General features: G+C 41.7%; 1 protein-coding gene across 5 annotated transcripts in view; it reads right to left on the minus strand.

Annotated features, from left to right (window-relative positions):
• Positions 1-13789, minus strand: part of LOC124722134 (inositol hexakisphosphate and diphosphoinositol-pentakisphosphate kinase) — a 577166-nt gene that overhangs the window by 335053 nt on the left and 228324 nt on the right. For all 5 annotated transcript variants that reach the window (XM_047247339.1, XM_047247338.1, XM_047247341.1 and 2 more), the window contains exon 3: positions 9678-9851. In XM_047247339.1, coding sequence (XP_047103295.1) covers positions 9678-9851 — 174 coding nt within the window. The remainder of the gene's footprint in view (positions 1-9677; positions 9852-13789) is intronic.

Raw genomic sequence — 13789 nt, forward strand, 5'->3', positions numbered from 1 at the left:
ATGCTCCATTGCATATACACAGTCAAGACATTGCTGAAGATGCTGCTCAAGGGGACAAGTCCACGGAGAACTGCAATAGATCACAAAATCATCAACAAAAAGAGAGAGCCAGAGCTGCCCGGCAAGAGACAGGCCATTGTAGGACTTATGGCAACAGCAAAGAGGATGACACTCAGGACTCAGGACAGAACCCTGAGGTAATCCTTCTCTTGGATGAAGGTGTCCAACAAGACAGAACCCACACAGACCTTGAAAACTCAGTCTTTTAAAAATGTGGCCATGGAAGCCCCAAGTGTAGAGAGTATAGAGGATACCAGTCCTCCACCAGGTGTTGTACACTTTCTCCAAATTGAAAAACATGGCGACAGTCTGGGATTTCTGCAGAAAACCATTCACGACACGGGTGGACAAAGTGATGCAATGGTCAACTACAGAACGGTTTACTCTAAATCCACACTGTGCAGTTGTTAATAAATTGCGGGACTTGAACCACCATACCAGTCGTGCATGAATCATATGTACCATAACCTTGCAAATACAGCTAGTGAAAGAAATGTGATGGTAACTAGAAGGAATGTGTTTGTCCTTACCAGGCTTAAATATGGGTATGACATTGGCTTCATGCCAGCATCTGGGAAACATGCCTTCTGCCCAGATGCAGTTGTACGTATGAAGCAGAAAGTGCTTGCCTGCAGGAGAAAGGTTCTGCAACATCTGAATGTGAACATCGTCCGGTCCTGTGATGGAGGATCAGGATGAAGTGAGAGAATGATCTAGCTCCCTCGTAGTAAAGGTGGCATTGTAGCACTCATGATTCTGAGTAGAGAAGGGTATCACCCGAGCCTCTTCCACTCATTTCCAATGGAGGAAGGCAGGGTGATAGTGGAAACAGCTCAAAATCTCCGCAAAACAGTGGCCCAAGATGTTTGAGATAGCAATAGGGTCCACTATGACATCATCTGCTACTGTCAGGCTGGAAACTGGGGAATGGACCCGGGTCCCAGAGAGCTGTCGGAGGATGGCCTACATGAGGGAAGAGTGAGTGGAACTGTGCCATTGTAAGCAGTGGTAAAGACAGAAGCACATGCCACAATTACCTCTGGGGCATCCTGGGTCCAATTCCCCCCCTGCAGTGGTACCATTCCACCAAAATGGAATTCATCTCTTGGGCAGCTTCCCAAATTCGACAAATGGGAATTGGGGGATAACAGTCTGCATTGACTACCTCACTTGCTATGCTGTCACTAAACCTTTCTGACTTCTGAAGCTCCAGAAATTACAAAGCTTATTGTGGAAAACACCATTCTGATGCACGGAGAACCCTGTGTGATGACTTCTTATTGTAGAAAAGTTTTCCAGTAGAGACTAGTATCAGAGGTAATTTCACACTGCCTACCACCCACAGATGAATAGCCTAACAGAATGCTTGAATAAGACACCAGCAGGTATGCTCTTGATGTTTGCTGATGCTGAACAGAGAGACTGGAATACAATACTGCCCATCTTGTCATTCACATACAACACAGCAAATGAAGACATTACAGGCTTCACCCCATTCTTTCTACTCCACTGTTGCAATGCTGCAACAGCAATGAATACGCTATTCCCATTTAAACTAGACAATGCGCAGGATCACTTCGTGAAACACTTCATCACTAGGACCGAAAAGACCAGACAGCTGGCTCGCATGAGGACCCTGGATGTACATGAGAGTTAGTTAGTTAGTCAGTTAGCTAGCTACATGTTCCATGGATCATTTTAATGATTCTTTTATTGAAATGATGCAGAATGAGTCAGTTTACAGGATATGTATACGAGAATAGTGTTAACATTATTGGACATATTATTATTTTTAGTCTTTCTTACACAAATACAATGTTCATTTTTTTGCTACCAGTTTTAAGTAGAAATTCACATCAACAGAACAGAAGGAGATGTCCAGGAGAAATGATTTTTAAATCACATTTAAAACATGCTTTGCTATTTGTCAGATATTTTATGTTATTAACCAATGATCAAAAAATTTTGTTGCTGCATATTTTACTCCCTTCTGACGACATCATTTTTCCCCCTGTATTTGTACATACGGATACCACTCATAGTCCCAAATTGTGATGGCTTATTTATGATTAATTTCATTAACAAATATATGTATTGTTCATTTGCAAATACATGTATCATTATGATGCATTTAAAATGCTTTTCTTCTTACATGTATTGTTACGGCGCATTTAAAATGCCTAGCTCCATGAAGAAGAACCTACATGACGTCCGTGGATGAACAGTAGATATTATTGTAACTGATTGCTTTTGTGCAAGGAATACTTTCTTTCTATGTGATGAGTTACCCCAGAAAATTATTCCGTAAGATATTAGTGGTTGAAAATATGCAAAATATGACACTATGTTGATTTGTTTGTTTCCAAAAGTAGCAATTATATGAAGGGCAAAAGCAACTGAACTTAATTGTTGAGAAGCTCAATAATATGCTTTCTCCTGCTGAAGTTTTCATTAATGTGTTCAACATAAAATTTTGAGCATTCTATCCTGTTTACGACTACTGTTCATGTGCTACATCAACTGTTGATATGACTATTTGTTGTACAGAACTGAATACACTGTGTTTTTTCTAAATTTAGGGAGAGTCCATTTTCAGAGAACCACTTAATAATTTTTTGGAAAATATCATTTACCAACTCTTTTGTTTATGTCCCTCTAACGGAAGTTATTGTAACACTAGTATCACCTGCAAAAAGTACCAATTTTGCTTGTTGAATGTCAAGTGGAAGGTCTTTCACATATACAAGGTATAGGAGAGACCCCAAAATTGAGTCCTGTGGGGCTCACTTTGTGATCTCCCCCCCCCCCCCCCAGTCACTAAAATTTTCTGACTTTCCAAAACTTTGTCAATTATTCAGCACAACCTTTTGCATTCTCTCTGTCAAGTATGATTCAAACCAGCTGTGCATAAAGCCACCAATTCCACATAACAGGGCAACATGATTTACACTATGGGTGGCCACGATTTCAGCTTGCAGGCCATGCCTGGGCACAAGTACCACTGCCATGCCTTGCTGCCTGAGTGCAAGAGAGAAGAGGGGAAAACTATGAATGCATCTTATTTAAATGGCAATGAAGTCACACTGCATATTACATGGCTTTATATTTCACATTTCTTAACAACACAGGTCACAAACAAAACAAATTGTCAATATTATTTAATTATTTTTGAAGCACTGAAAATAATATAATTTTTATGTGATACAAACTGTCGGCATACGAGCATACACAGACTATTTCACAGAGTTTTGCACTCAAGTTGCCATGTAATTGTGACTTATTTAGTTTCAAACTCGAATAAAGGTCTTTCATGCAAATGTGTCAATCAAAATACTGCAGCATTTTTGCAATCTCAATCTCATTAGGGAGGCTTGGAAACTCTACCTGAAGAAAGCAATGTAGATGTCCTGAGCAGTTTTAACGTAAAAAGATTTGTCATTGAAACTGGCATAATCTTGCAGGTCAATTGGTTACAATTGTGCAGCGTGCACATGCACGTGCACACACACACACACACACACACACACACACACACACAGAGACACTTTCAACTGAAATGGCAAATGGACTTGAAATAAGCTCAGAAACAGATGTGAGATTGAAAGTGTACTTAGAATCTTTACAAAACTATCATCGTAATTCTTTCAATGCCACACTGAATTCTTCAAACCTCATGTTTTCCTTAACACTAGTGAGCTTAGAGAACTGGACTGTTTCTGTCAGAATGTGTCCATTTTATAGAGTGATCTTTTTAAAAGCATCTCCATCAAATCAGAAAGAAGTTACCTTACAATGTCTTACTATGGCCAGTGTGCAGTCCACTTAAAATGTGAGGTCTGCTCTCCATTTTGGATGTTCTAATTTTTGTTCCTGCATTCCTTTTTCCTTCATAAATTCAACAATAGCAACTTTTAAATTTAAAAAAATCATTCCATTCATGCCCCTTTACTTAACCAACATACTTTGGGGTAACATACAAAGTCTCCATACACTTCATTCATTTCCATTGAAAACTGTTGCAACTGACAATGGAATAATGTGCAAGACTTCAGAAATTTTACTATTCATACCACCAATTTCTTCACGTGCTCCAAGCCGGCAAATTTAGCAAAAAGTGCTTTTTGACACACAGAACAATGAATCCTGTCATTGTAATTTTTTGCTCTTTCATTGTAAACTAAACCTTTAAATTCTTTCTGCCTAGTTTTGAAATGGTGTTTCATAGCAAATATACAGTACTTGTCATTTAAGCGAATTGAGAATTCTCATCCCTCTCTTACTGTCTAGAGATCATTGGGTGAAAAATAAGTGTAGCTCACAAAGCATGAATACCCAGACTGTATTCAGCCAGCAGTTGGGAATGAGAGCATTTAGTGACTTGCAACAAACTGTAAACATAATTTCAAACCTTTACTAAACATTTCCTTACTGACAACCTCCCACAAAATGCTGAGAGGGAAAAGTTTATTGCTTACTGTGTTTTTGCTGTTCACACAATAAAACTGCTGCATGAAGCATGACATTTAAATTTATTACTTTTTTACTACTCACTGTATTCACAACACATTTCACAGACAGTATCTACATATTCTACTGAATGTAACTACAGACATATATCATTGTACAACACGTAGCTCAGGAGATATGGTATCAAATGCAAAAATGCCTGAAAAGCTACTGTATCATGAATGATGTTTTAATTCATTATTTCTTTGCTACTGCCTCTATTCACGACACATTTCACAGACAATATCTGTATATGCCTCCGAATGTACCTAGAAAAATATATCATTGGATATCGCACAGTTTATGAGGTATGACATCATAATAATTGAGCGGCATGAAAACTGCAGGCCAAAATTTGCTAAAGATACAGGTGAAATATGTGTACAAATGTGAGTGAAATACATTAAATATATTTGACTTTTGTGTATGTGTGCAAAGAAATGGGTAGGAAGCTAATCTTAAGGCAATGGAATGATTTCAACCAAACTGATTAAACATATTTGTTACTATCTGGAAAGAACACTGTGGTAGTGAGAACTACCAGCGTCCTATTGGGATGGATGGAATAATGTGGAGAAAGAAGAGGGGATCAGGAGATGGACACACAAAGAGGAGGAAGGAAAAGATGGACAGACAAAGATGGTGAAGGAGGTGATGGGCAGACAAGAGGGGGAAATAGGTGCAGATGGGGGAGAAGGAAATGGACAGAGAGAGGGGGGAGAGGAGCAGATGGACAGAGAGGAGAGGGAAAGGAGGAGGAGGAGGAGGAGGAGGAGGAGGAGGAGGAGAGAGAGAGAGAGAGAGAGAGAGAGAGACCAAGGAGAAGATGGACTAATAGAAGAATGGAATAAATACATATCTGGCCAATGACGATTACTCTGCTAGTGTGTGTGTGTGTGTGTGTGTGTGTGTGTGTGTGTGTGTGTGTGCGTGTGTGTTTTTCATAAAAATTGTAACTCAGTTTCCAATGTGAAGGTAAAAATTTGGTAGTGCTATCATCAATAGTTACAGACGTAATGGGTTAAGTGTTGACAGAAATTAGCCATGTCAGTACAGGGCACAGGTGAGCAACCGGCAACCCATGAGCTGGATCTCGCACACGACTGGTTCCAGTTTGGCCAATGGAAGAAACTGATGGAGAAGAGAGTGAGGCGCTCACATTCTACTCTGACCATGACACACTTTCAGATATTCACCATGCTGTTGTTTGCACTATTCTACTTTGACTTTGGTGCAATGCAGCCGATATATGCTAATTTTAAGTGAGTCAGACTTTTAATCTTTTTAAAATGAACAAAGAAATAATGACTCAATTTACTTTGCAATACAGAAACAATCCACGTCTATGCAATTAGTCATCAAAAGTATTTTTGGACAAATATTTTTAAAAAATGCTTGACAACAGCATTTGTGGATATCAATGTACTAAATTTCAAACACATCTGCCCTTGGCCAAAAATCAAGTTAATCCTGATTGTTTGCCAACTGAGACTGACTGTCTCATTTCTGTATTTTGCTTTCCTATTTTTTTCTCGTATTTACATGAGTAAACAATTTCTGTCCACTGTGGATATATTAGGACACTGTAAACTGTTGAAACTGAAGGCAATTTACAATGAATTAACTGCAGTTAGTTCTTTTGCAGACATTTATTTTTCAATGATGATGTTTCAGTTTTCCTGACATCCCACCTTTAGATGTTTACATTTATGTATGTGCCATGAACGTTGTTTTCTTTACTAACCGTGTTGCAGAATTTTACAATGAAAGTGTATAAGACAGCTATTCTAAAACATTGTAAGTGAAGAAATATATGAAGAAGTGGTGAATGTAAAAAAAATGCAAGTTTTGGTGTGCAATTTGTTGGCATGTCATTTGGGAACAGAGTACCAGTCATATCAGTGTGTTACTCCATAAACATTACTATCACGGGTACTACAGTTTTGACCTTCTGCACTAGGAGTGCTGCTGTTGCATAACATGGCAAGCTGTCCCACGAGCTTAAGTAAGTATGTGAATTGGACCCACTCATCACCAAAGATTGCCCACACATAGTATAGGGAGTCTGATCTCACCTTAATTATGCCGCCTTTTTGATTTGTGCACAAAACTTGGCACTCTACAAATACTATGAAGCCCTTTGCATATCACTCAGACTGAACTCCATTTGAACTGAATAACATAAATTTTTAATAGTAACACATCCACATCTCAGTCACTGTTTGCATATGGAAGTATCCATTACCATACCAATAATGTAACCCAGGGTATAGGTAGGGCCTAACGACAGAAAATGACATCGTATAAAGTAGCTGGGAGGCAGAACACCATTTGATCTATACAATAACCTGGTCCGGCTTTATGCCACACTTGCTCCCAAACCACTGCCACACAAGTCTTACATCTGTTAAGAGGCCCATGTCAGACCCATTTAATACACTCACCCAGCACACTAATACACTCACTGTGTCACAGGCTTATCCTATCCCATCAGAGAGAAGACTACCACTAGAAGCATTTTGTGGGCATGACCACCAGTCATCTTTACATCCAAATGAATTGCCACTGTCAAATTGCGACCAAGAGCAGTGATGACCACCCAACAGAAAAACATGCTGCTGAGCATAAAGTTCTCAATTTCAACTGCTGCTACACAACCTGTGTTATTTGGATTCCCAACAATACTTCCTCTGAATTACACAGAAGGGAGTTGCCCTTGCAACACAACTTCAACCTTTTCCACAACCTACACTCACATCTACTCCTGCCCCACTACTAGAACTTCACTCATTCAGTACCACACCCTCTTCCATCGAGTCTCCCCTCCCTCTGTTCTATCACCCCTTCTTCAGCTGTACAAAACTCTCCCCCATTTGAGGCAAAAACAAGCTCACTGGTGGCACATTGTTATCTTGTGCACCTTCTGCCTCCCTTCTCCCATTCCACAACTCATCTCTCCCCTTGCCTGCTCCACCCAACACAAACCCTCATCATCAAGCAGCAATGCTGGCACAATGTCGTCAGTCATAACAACGTAGCCATACAGGTGACAGGTGTGTGCATGCAAGCGCACGCCCGCGCACCCCCACCCCCACGTGCACGCGCACACACACCACAACACTCAGAGAGAGAGAGAGAGAGAGAGAGAGAGAGAGAGAGAGAGAGAGAGAGAGAGCAGGGGGTTGAAGGGGGTGGCAGTGTTCAAGTCCCCAGTACATGACTGATATTGCCAGTTATGAAAGTAAAAATTTTCACACAGTCTCATTATGCATTTCTTTTCAAACAAAAGCTACTCATCGTTCCCAACAAACCATAATAGTTTATCTCCTTGAAAACATCAACAATATGAATAGACTGACTAACTGTATCAGAAATTGTTGTGAGTACTGCAATACAAGCCCGCTAAAATGTACTAAATATATTTACTGTTTCACAAAAATTAATGACTTAGTACTCTTTCAATTGCAACCTCGTCAGCACAAAGCACACTAAAGTGCGCGTCATTTATGTTGGCGGCCGAGTTTAGGTTCGTTCTGCGCATCTGACGTCACAAAACACAGTCAGCCAATGAACAGAGAACGACGTTGCCAGATCTCGACTGCAGTGCAGAGCATGGACGAGTGTCTTCAGTTTTAGAAATGTTCAGTCATAAATAAAGTAATAGAACAAAAGCAATGTCTTAATAGCAGACTTTCTTTTATAGAAAGTTTGAAAAAAGCATTCTTTATACCAATTGCTTCATATTCTATTAATTAATTAAACCAAACAAGCAATAAGACTCTTATTCAGGTGATAGCAAGGAAAGGTGTTTGTATCAATCACACGAACCGCTTTTTCGCAATAAAGAACAGCGGTAATTGTTTATTTCCTATTGTACTTCGACGAAGCGTGAGTAATTCATAATCATACCAACAGTGTTTGTCAGTATTTTGCGCGACGTGTTAGAGTCTTCATGGAGTTCTGCAGCATGACGAGTTGCGATAGCGTAACGGTTAAGGCGATGGGCTTCTATGCGAAAGGTTATGAGTTCAAACCTTGTGCGAAGCGTAGTATTTTCATTATTTAAAAACAATATCGAAGTGCGTTACTTCATGAATTATATTCGTTTGAATGCAATTTTTTGAAATTTCTAGTGCTTTGTCTCTTTATTTAAAATAAAGCCAAACGTGCTCAGTCTAAATAAAACTTTTGTTACAGTCGCGAAAGACGGAATATTTCTCAATATTACATATGACACCTATGTGGTACTTAAATGAGATATTGTTATAGAGTAAATTTTATATGAAATTTAGGTATCTTGTCCACATTTCATTCTCAACATTGTGGCAACTAAAATCGACCATACGGAAAGTATGCTCTATGGACTTTTACCTCTGCAAACTCTTCAAAATTTCGTGCAATGGATTACTATATTTAATGCTGCATAATAACTGCGTTGAACATCGAAACAAAATTAAGTCATTTATGAGGGGAAGGTATCAGTCAAGAAGATGTGTAAAAATCTAATTTTTGGGCCAAATAGTTTTTGTGGAATCGAATGATAAGACTGTCAAAGCAGTCGGAACACGATGTGTCTGCACAGGCGAGCAGTGCAGTGACAAAATCGCGCACTGCGCGGAATGCGGGGAGCATGTCTCTGTAGCAGCGAAAGGGTTAATGAAGCCGTGGTGGCTTTACTTCATGAACTGCGCACTCCCCCCTAAACATAAGTTTGCGAACTATACTATACTATGGTGCTGCTTCTATTGGCGCGTGCATCGCGTGCAACTGGCAACGCAGCGATCTCCCGCGTCTGGGCGGGCATGCGCGAGCCGCCAATATAAAAGAATTGAACTATAGCAGCAACAGCAATGGCAATGACAGTAATAGTAGTAGTAATAGTAATAATAATAATAATAATAATAATAAAAACAATAATAATTTTACACAACAGAAAATGCAGGATGGAGTCAAGACAGTATTATGAAAAGGATGGATTGCTACTCACCATATAGTGGAGATGTTGAGTTCAGTCCATCCTTTTCATTATACTGCCATCAATATTAATTTAATGTTGAGATGTGAAGCACTGACTGCTTGTTAACTACGAGTGATATACTATTAACACTTACTTTTAGAATAATTTCTTCAGGTATTATCACAATTTTAATAAATTCAAATTCTTCAAGTCTTGTCAGGATTTCTTTCATCGGTTTTGACTGTGATTTCTTCGCCATGGCACATACACCAACAACAACTTGTTTAGTGTCTCCACCGCCATCTTCTCTGTATTCTGTCAGATTGCCCTTAAAGGAAAAAGAAAAAATAATTACAATTTTATGCCAAATAAACAATAATACTCATCCATTAGAGGTTTCATACAGAAAAACCCAAAGCAAAACTAGCACTCCACACACACACGCTACTTCCACACACATGATCACAGTCTCTGGCAACTAAAGACAGACTAAGAGGAGCAGCACATGATGGGAAAGGCAAATGGGTGGGGTTAAGGAGGAGGCTGGGGCGGAGAGGGGGAGCAATAGCAGAGCAAGGGTGGGGGATGATAAAATCTGCTACTGGGAGCATGCAGGGACAAGGTGGAGTGAGGGTAGGTCAGCTAGGTCCAGTCAGGAGGTCAGACGGGGGCGGGGGGTCTGGAAAAAGAGAGAAATACAAAGACTGGGTGTGTTGGTGGAACAGAGGATTGTGTAGCTGTGTAGTGCTGGAATGGTAACAGGGAAGGTGTTAGATGGATAAGGACAATGACTAGTGAAGGTTGAGCCAGGAAGGTTATGGGAATGAAGGATATATTGCAGGGAGAGTTCCCACCCACTCAGTTCAGAAAAGCTGGTGTTGGCTGGAAGGATGGAGATGGCACAGGTTGTGAAGCAGTCATTGGAATCAAGAAAATCATGTTGGGCAGCATGCTCAGCAATGGGATGGTCCACTCCTCCTTGGTCACAGTTTGTTAGTGGCCATTCATGCGGACAGACAGCTTGTTGGTTGCAATACCTACATAGAATGCAGCACGGTGATTGCAGCTTAGGTTGTAGGTCACATGACTGGTTTCGCAGGTAGCCCTGCCTTTGAAGGGATAGGTGGTGTTTGTGAGTGGGCTGGAGTAGGTGTTGGTGGGAGGATGTATGGGGCAGGTCTTGCACCTAGGTCTGTTTCAGGGATATGAGCTATGAAGCCTGGGGTTGGGAGCAGGGGTTGTGTCGGGATGGATGAGGATATTGTGTCAGGTCGGTGGACATTGGAATACAATTGTGGGAGCAGTGGGAAGGGTAGCGGGTAGGACATTTCTCATTTCAGGGTATGACAAGAGGTAGACAAAACCCTGACAGAGAATGTAATTCAATTGCTCTAGTCCTGGGTGGTACTGAGACACGAGGGGAATGCTCCTCTGTGACCAGACTTTGAGACACGGTGGATGACTGGAAAGATAAGGCACAGGAAATTTGTTTTTGTACAAGATTTGGAGGGTAATTATGGTCTGTAAATGCCTCAGTGAGACCCCAGGCTCATCACTGCAGATGCGATGACCATGGGTGGCTTGGCTGTATAGAAGGGACTTCTTGAAATGGACTGGGTGGCAGCTGTCGCAGTGGAGGTATTGTTGGTGGTTGGTAGGTTTGATATGGACAGAGGGACTGATGTAGCCATCTTTGATGTAGAGGTCACATCGAGGAAGTTGACTTGTTGGGTTAAGTAAGACCAAATGAAGTGAATGGGGGAGAAGGTCTTGAGGTTCTGGAGGAATGTGGATAGGGTGTCCTCACCCTCGATCCAGATGGCAAAGATGTCATCAATGAATCTGAACCAGGTGAGGGGTTTGAATTCTTGGTGTTTACACAAGATTCCTCTAGAAGACCCATGAATATGTTGGCACAGGATGATGCCATGTGGGTCCCTTTAGCCATACTCCAGATTTGTTTGTTGGTGATGCCTTCAAAGAAGAAGTAATTGTGGGTGAGGATATAGTTGGTCATGGTGACTAGGAAGGAGGTTGCTGTTTGGAATCCATTGAGTGTTGGGAAAGGTAGTGTTCAATAGTGGTAAGGCCATGTGCATTAGGGATGTTAATGTAAACGGAGGTGGCATCAATAGTGATGAGCAGGGCACTGTGTGGTGAAGGAACAGCAACTGTGGAGAGTCGGTGGAGGCAATGGTTAATATCTTTTATATAGGACAGTTGGTTGCGGGTAACAGGCTGAAGGTGTTGGTCTATGAGAGCAGAGATTCTCTCAGTGGGGGCACAGTAACTGGCCACAATGGGGCGACCTGAGGGGTTGGCTTTAAGGAGTTTAGAAACCATAAAAAAAGGTGGGAGTGGGGGAGTGGTAGGGGTGAGGAGAGAGATGGATTCTGCAGAGAGGTTCTGGGATGGGCCTAAGGGTTTGAGGAGAGACTGGAGATCCAACTGGATTTCTGGAATAGGGTCAGTGTGGCAGGGTTCGTAGGTGGATGAATCTGGCAGCTGGTGGAGTCTTTCTGCCAGGTTACTCTTGCAGTTCAAAACAACAGTGGTGGATCCTTTGTCAGCAGGTAGGATTATAAGGCCGGGACCAGTTTTTAGGTGGTGGATTATGGTTCTTTCTGATGGTGTAAGGTTAGTTTGCACTTTCAGGGATCTGGGAAATAAAGGTAAGGCAAGGTTGAAGGTTAAGAAATTCTGTAAAGTTAACATGGGGTAATTTGAGGGCAGGGAGAGGGGGACGGTTGGATGGAGGAGTGAACTGAGTCACGCAGGTTTCAACATTAGTCTTTGGTTAAGTCTGATTGGTAGGGTTGTTGGTGGCAAAGAGTGTTCCCACTGTAGGGGCCGGGAGAAGGAGAGAAGGTCTTTAACAATTCTTGCACGATTGAATTTGGAAATGGGGCAAAAGGTGAGGCCTTTGGAAAGGACTGATACATCTGCAGGCCTAAGCCTTTTGGAGGAAAGGTCCATGGCTCTGTTTCAGGTCTGTTTAGGTATGTATCTCTGTGGTGGTGAGGGGAGTTTTGAAGGGTGGGGTGACTATAGTAGGTCTGCAAGACAGGGTTTTTCAGCTATAAGGGGATGTTAGGGAGGTATGTAAGTTGTTGTAGAGGTGGTGGACAGTGGTATTCCAAGGTGGAATTAGGAACTGAACAGTGTGGAGAGTTTTTTAAGGTGGCATTGTGCATGTTGTTGTAGTTTCTGGAGGGCTAGAGTTTAAGTGTGTGTTATAGGATCCAGGGATTTGGGATTGAAGACGGACGGACAATGAGTATAATAATGCATTAGAAAATAGTAACAAAAGAAACAGTTCTGGGTGAAGGATGGAAGAAAAGCCATTAGGCAAACTCAGTCAAGGGAAAAGCCATGATGGAATGTAAAAATATTATGGAAAAGACAGTTGCTACTCACTATATAGCAGAGACACTGAGTCACATGCAATCGCAGCAAAAAGACTGTTACAAAATGAGCTTTCGGTCAATAAAGCCTTTGTCAAAAATTGACAACAGAACACACACACACACACACACACACACACACACACACACACAAAGCTACTCCCGCATACATGAACACCGTCTCTGGCTGCTGAAGCAAGACTATGAACAGCAGTGCATGATGGGAGAGGCAACTGGGAGGAGGATAAGGAGGAGGCTGGGACAGGGAGGGGGAGGAATGGCAGAGTAGGGGGACAGTAAAGTGGTGCTAGTAGGAACATGTAGGGGATAGGTGCAAAGAGGATAGGTGCGAAGAGGATAGGGAAGTTACATGCAGTTGGGAGATTAGATGGAGGGTGGTGGGAGAGGGCGTTCCCCATGTGACTCAGTACTACCCAGGACTGGAGCAACTGACTTACATTCTACGCCAGGGTTTAAACTACCTTTTGTCATGCCTCAAAATGAGAACTGTCCTAATCATTATCCTTCCCATCCCTCCAACAGTGGTATTCTGCCACACACTGAACTTACATAATATCCTTGTCTACACCTACATAATCCCTGCTCCCAACCCCTTGCCTCATGGTTCATATTTCTGTAATCGACCTAGATGGAAGACCTGTCCCATACATCCTCCCACCACCACCTACTTCAGACCACTCACAAAGATCACTTATTCCATCAAGTCAGGGCTACCTGTGAAACCAGTCATGTGTCTACAAGATAAGCTGCAACCACTGTGCTCGCCACCCCCACTCTAACCACCGAACTGCACCCTAGCTGCCCTACCCTCTCTCCACCTCTTTCTTGTACACTTCCACTA

Source organism: Schistocerca piceifrons, chromosome X (genome assembly GCF_021461385.2).
Source record: "Schistocerca piceifrons isolate TAMUIC-IGC-003096 chromosome X, iqSchPice1.1, whole genome shotgun sequence".
In the NCBI taxonomy this organism is placed as follows: domain Eukaryota; kingdom Metazoa; phylum Arthropoda; class Insecta; order Orthoptera; family Acrididae; genus Schistocerca; species Schistocerca piceifrons.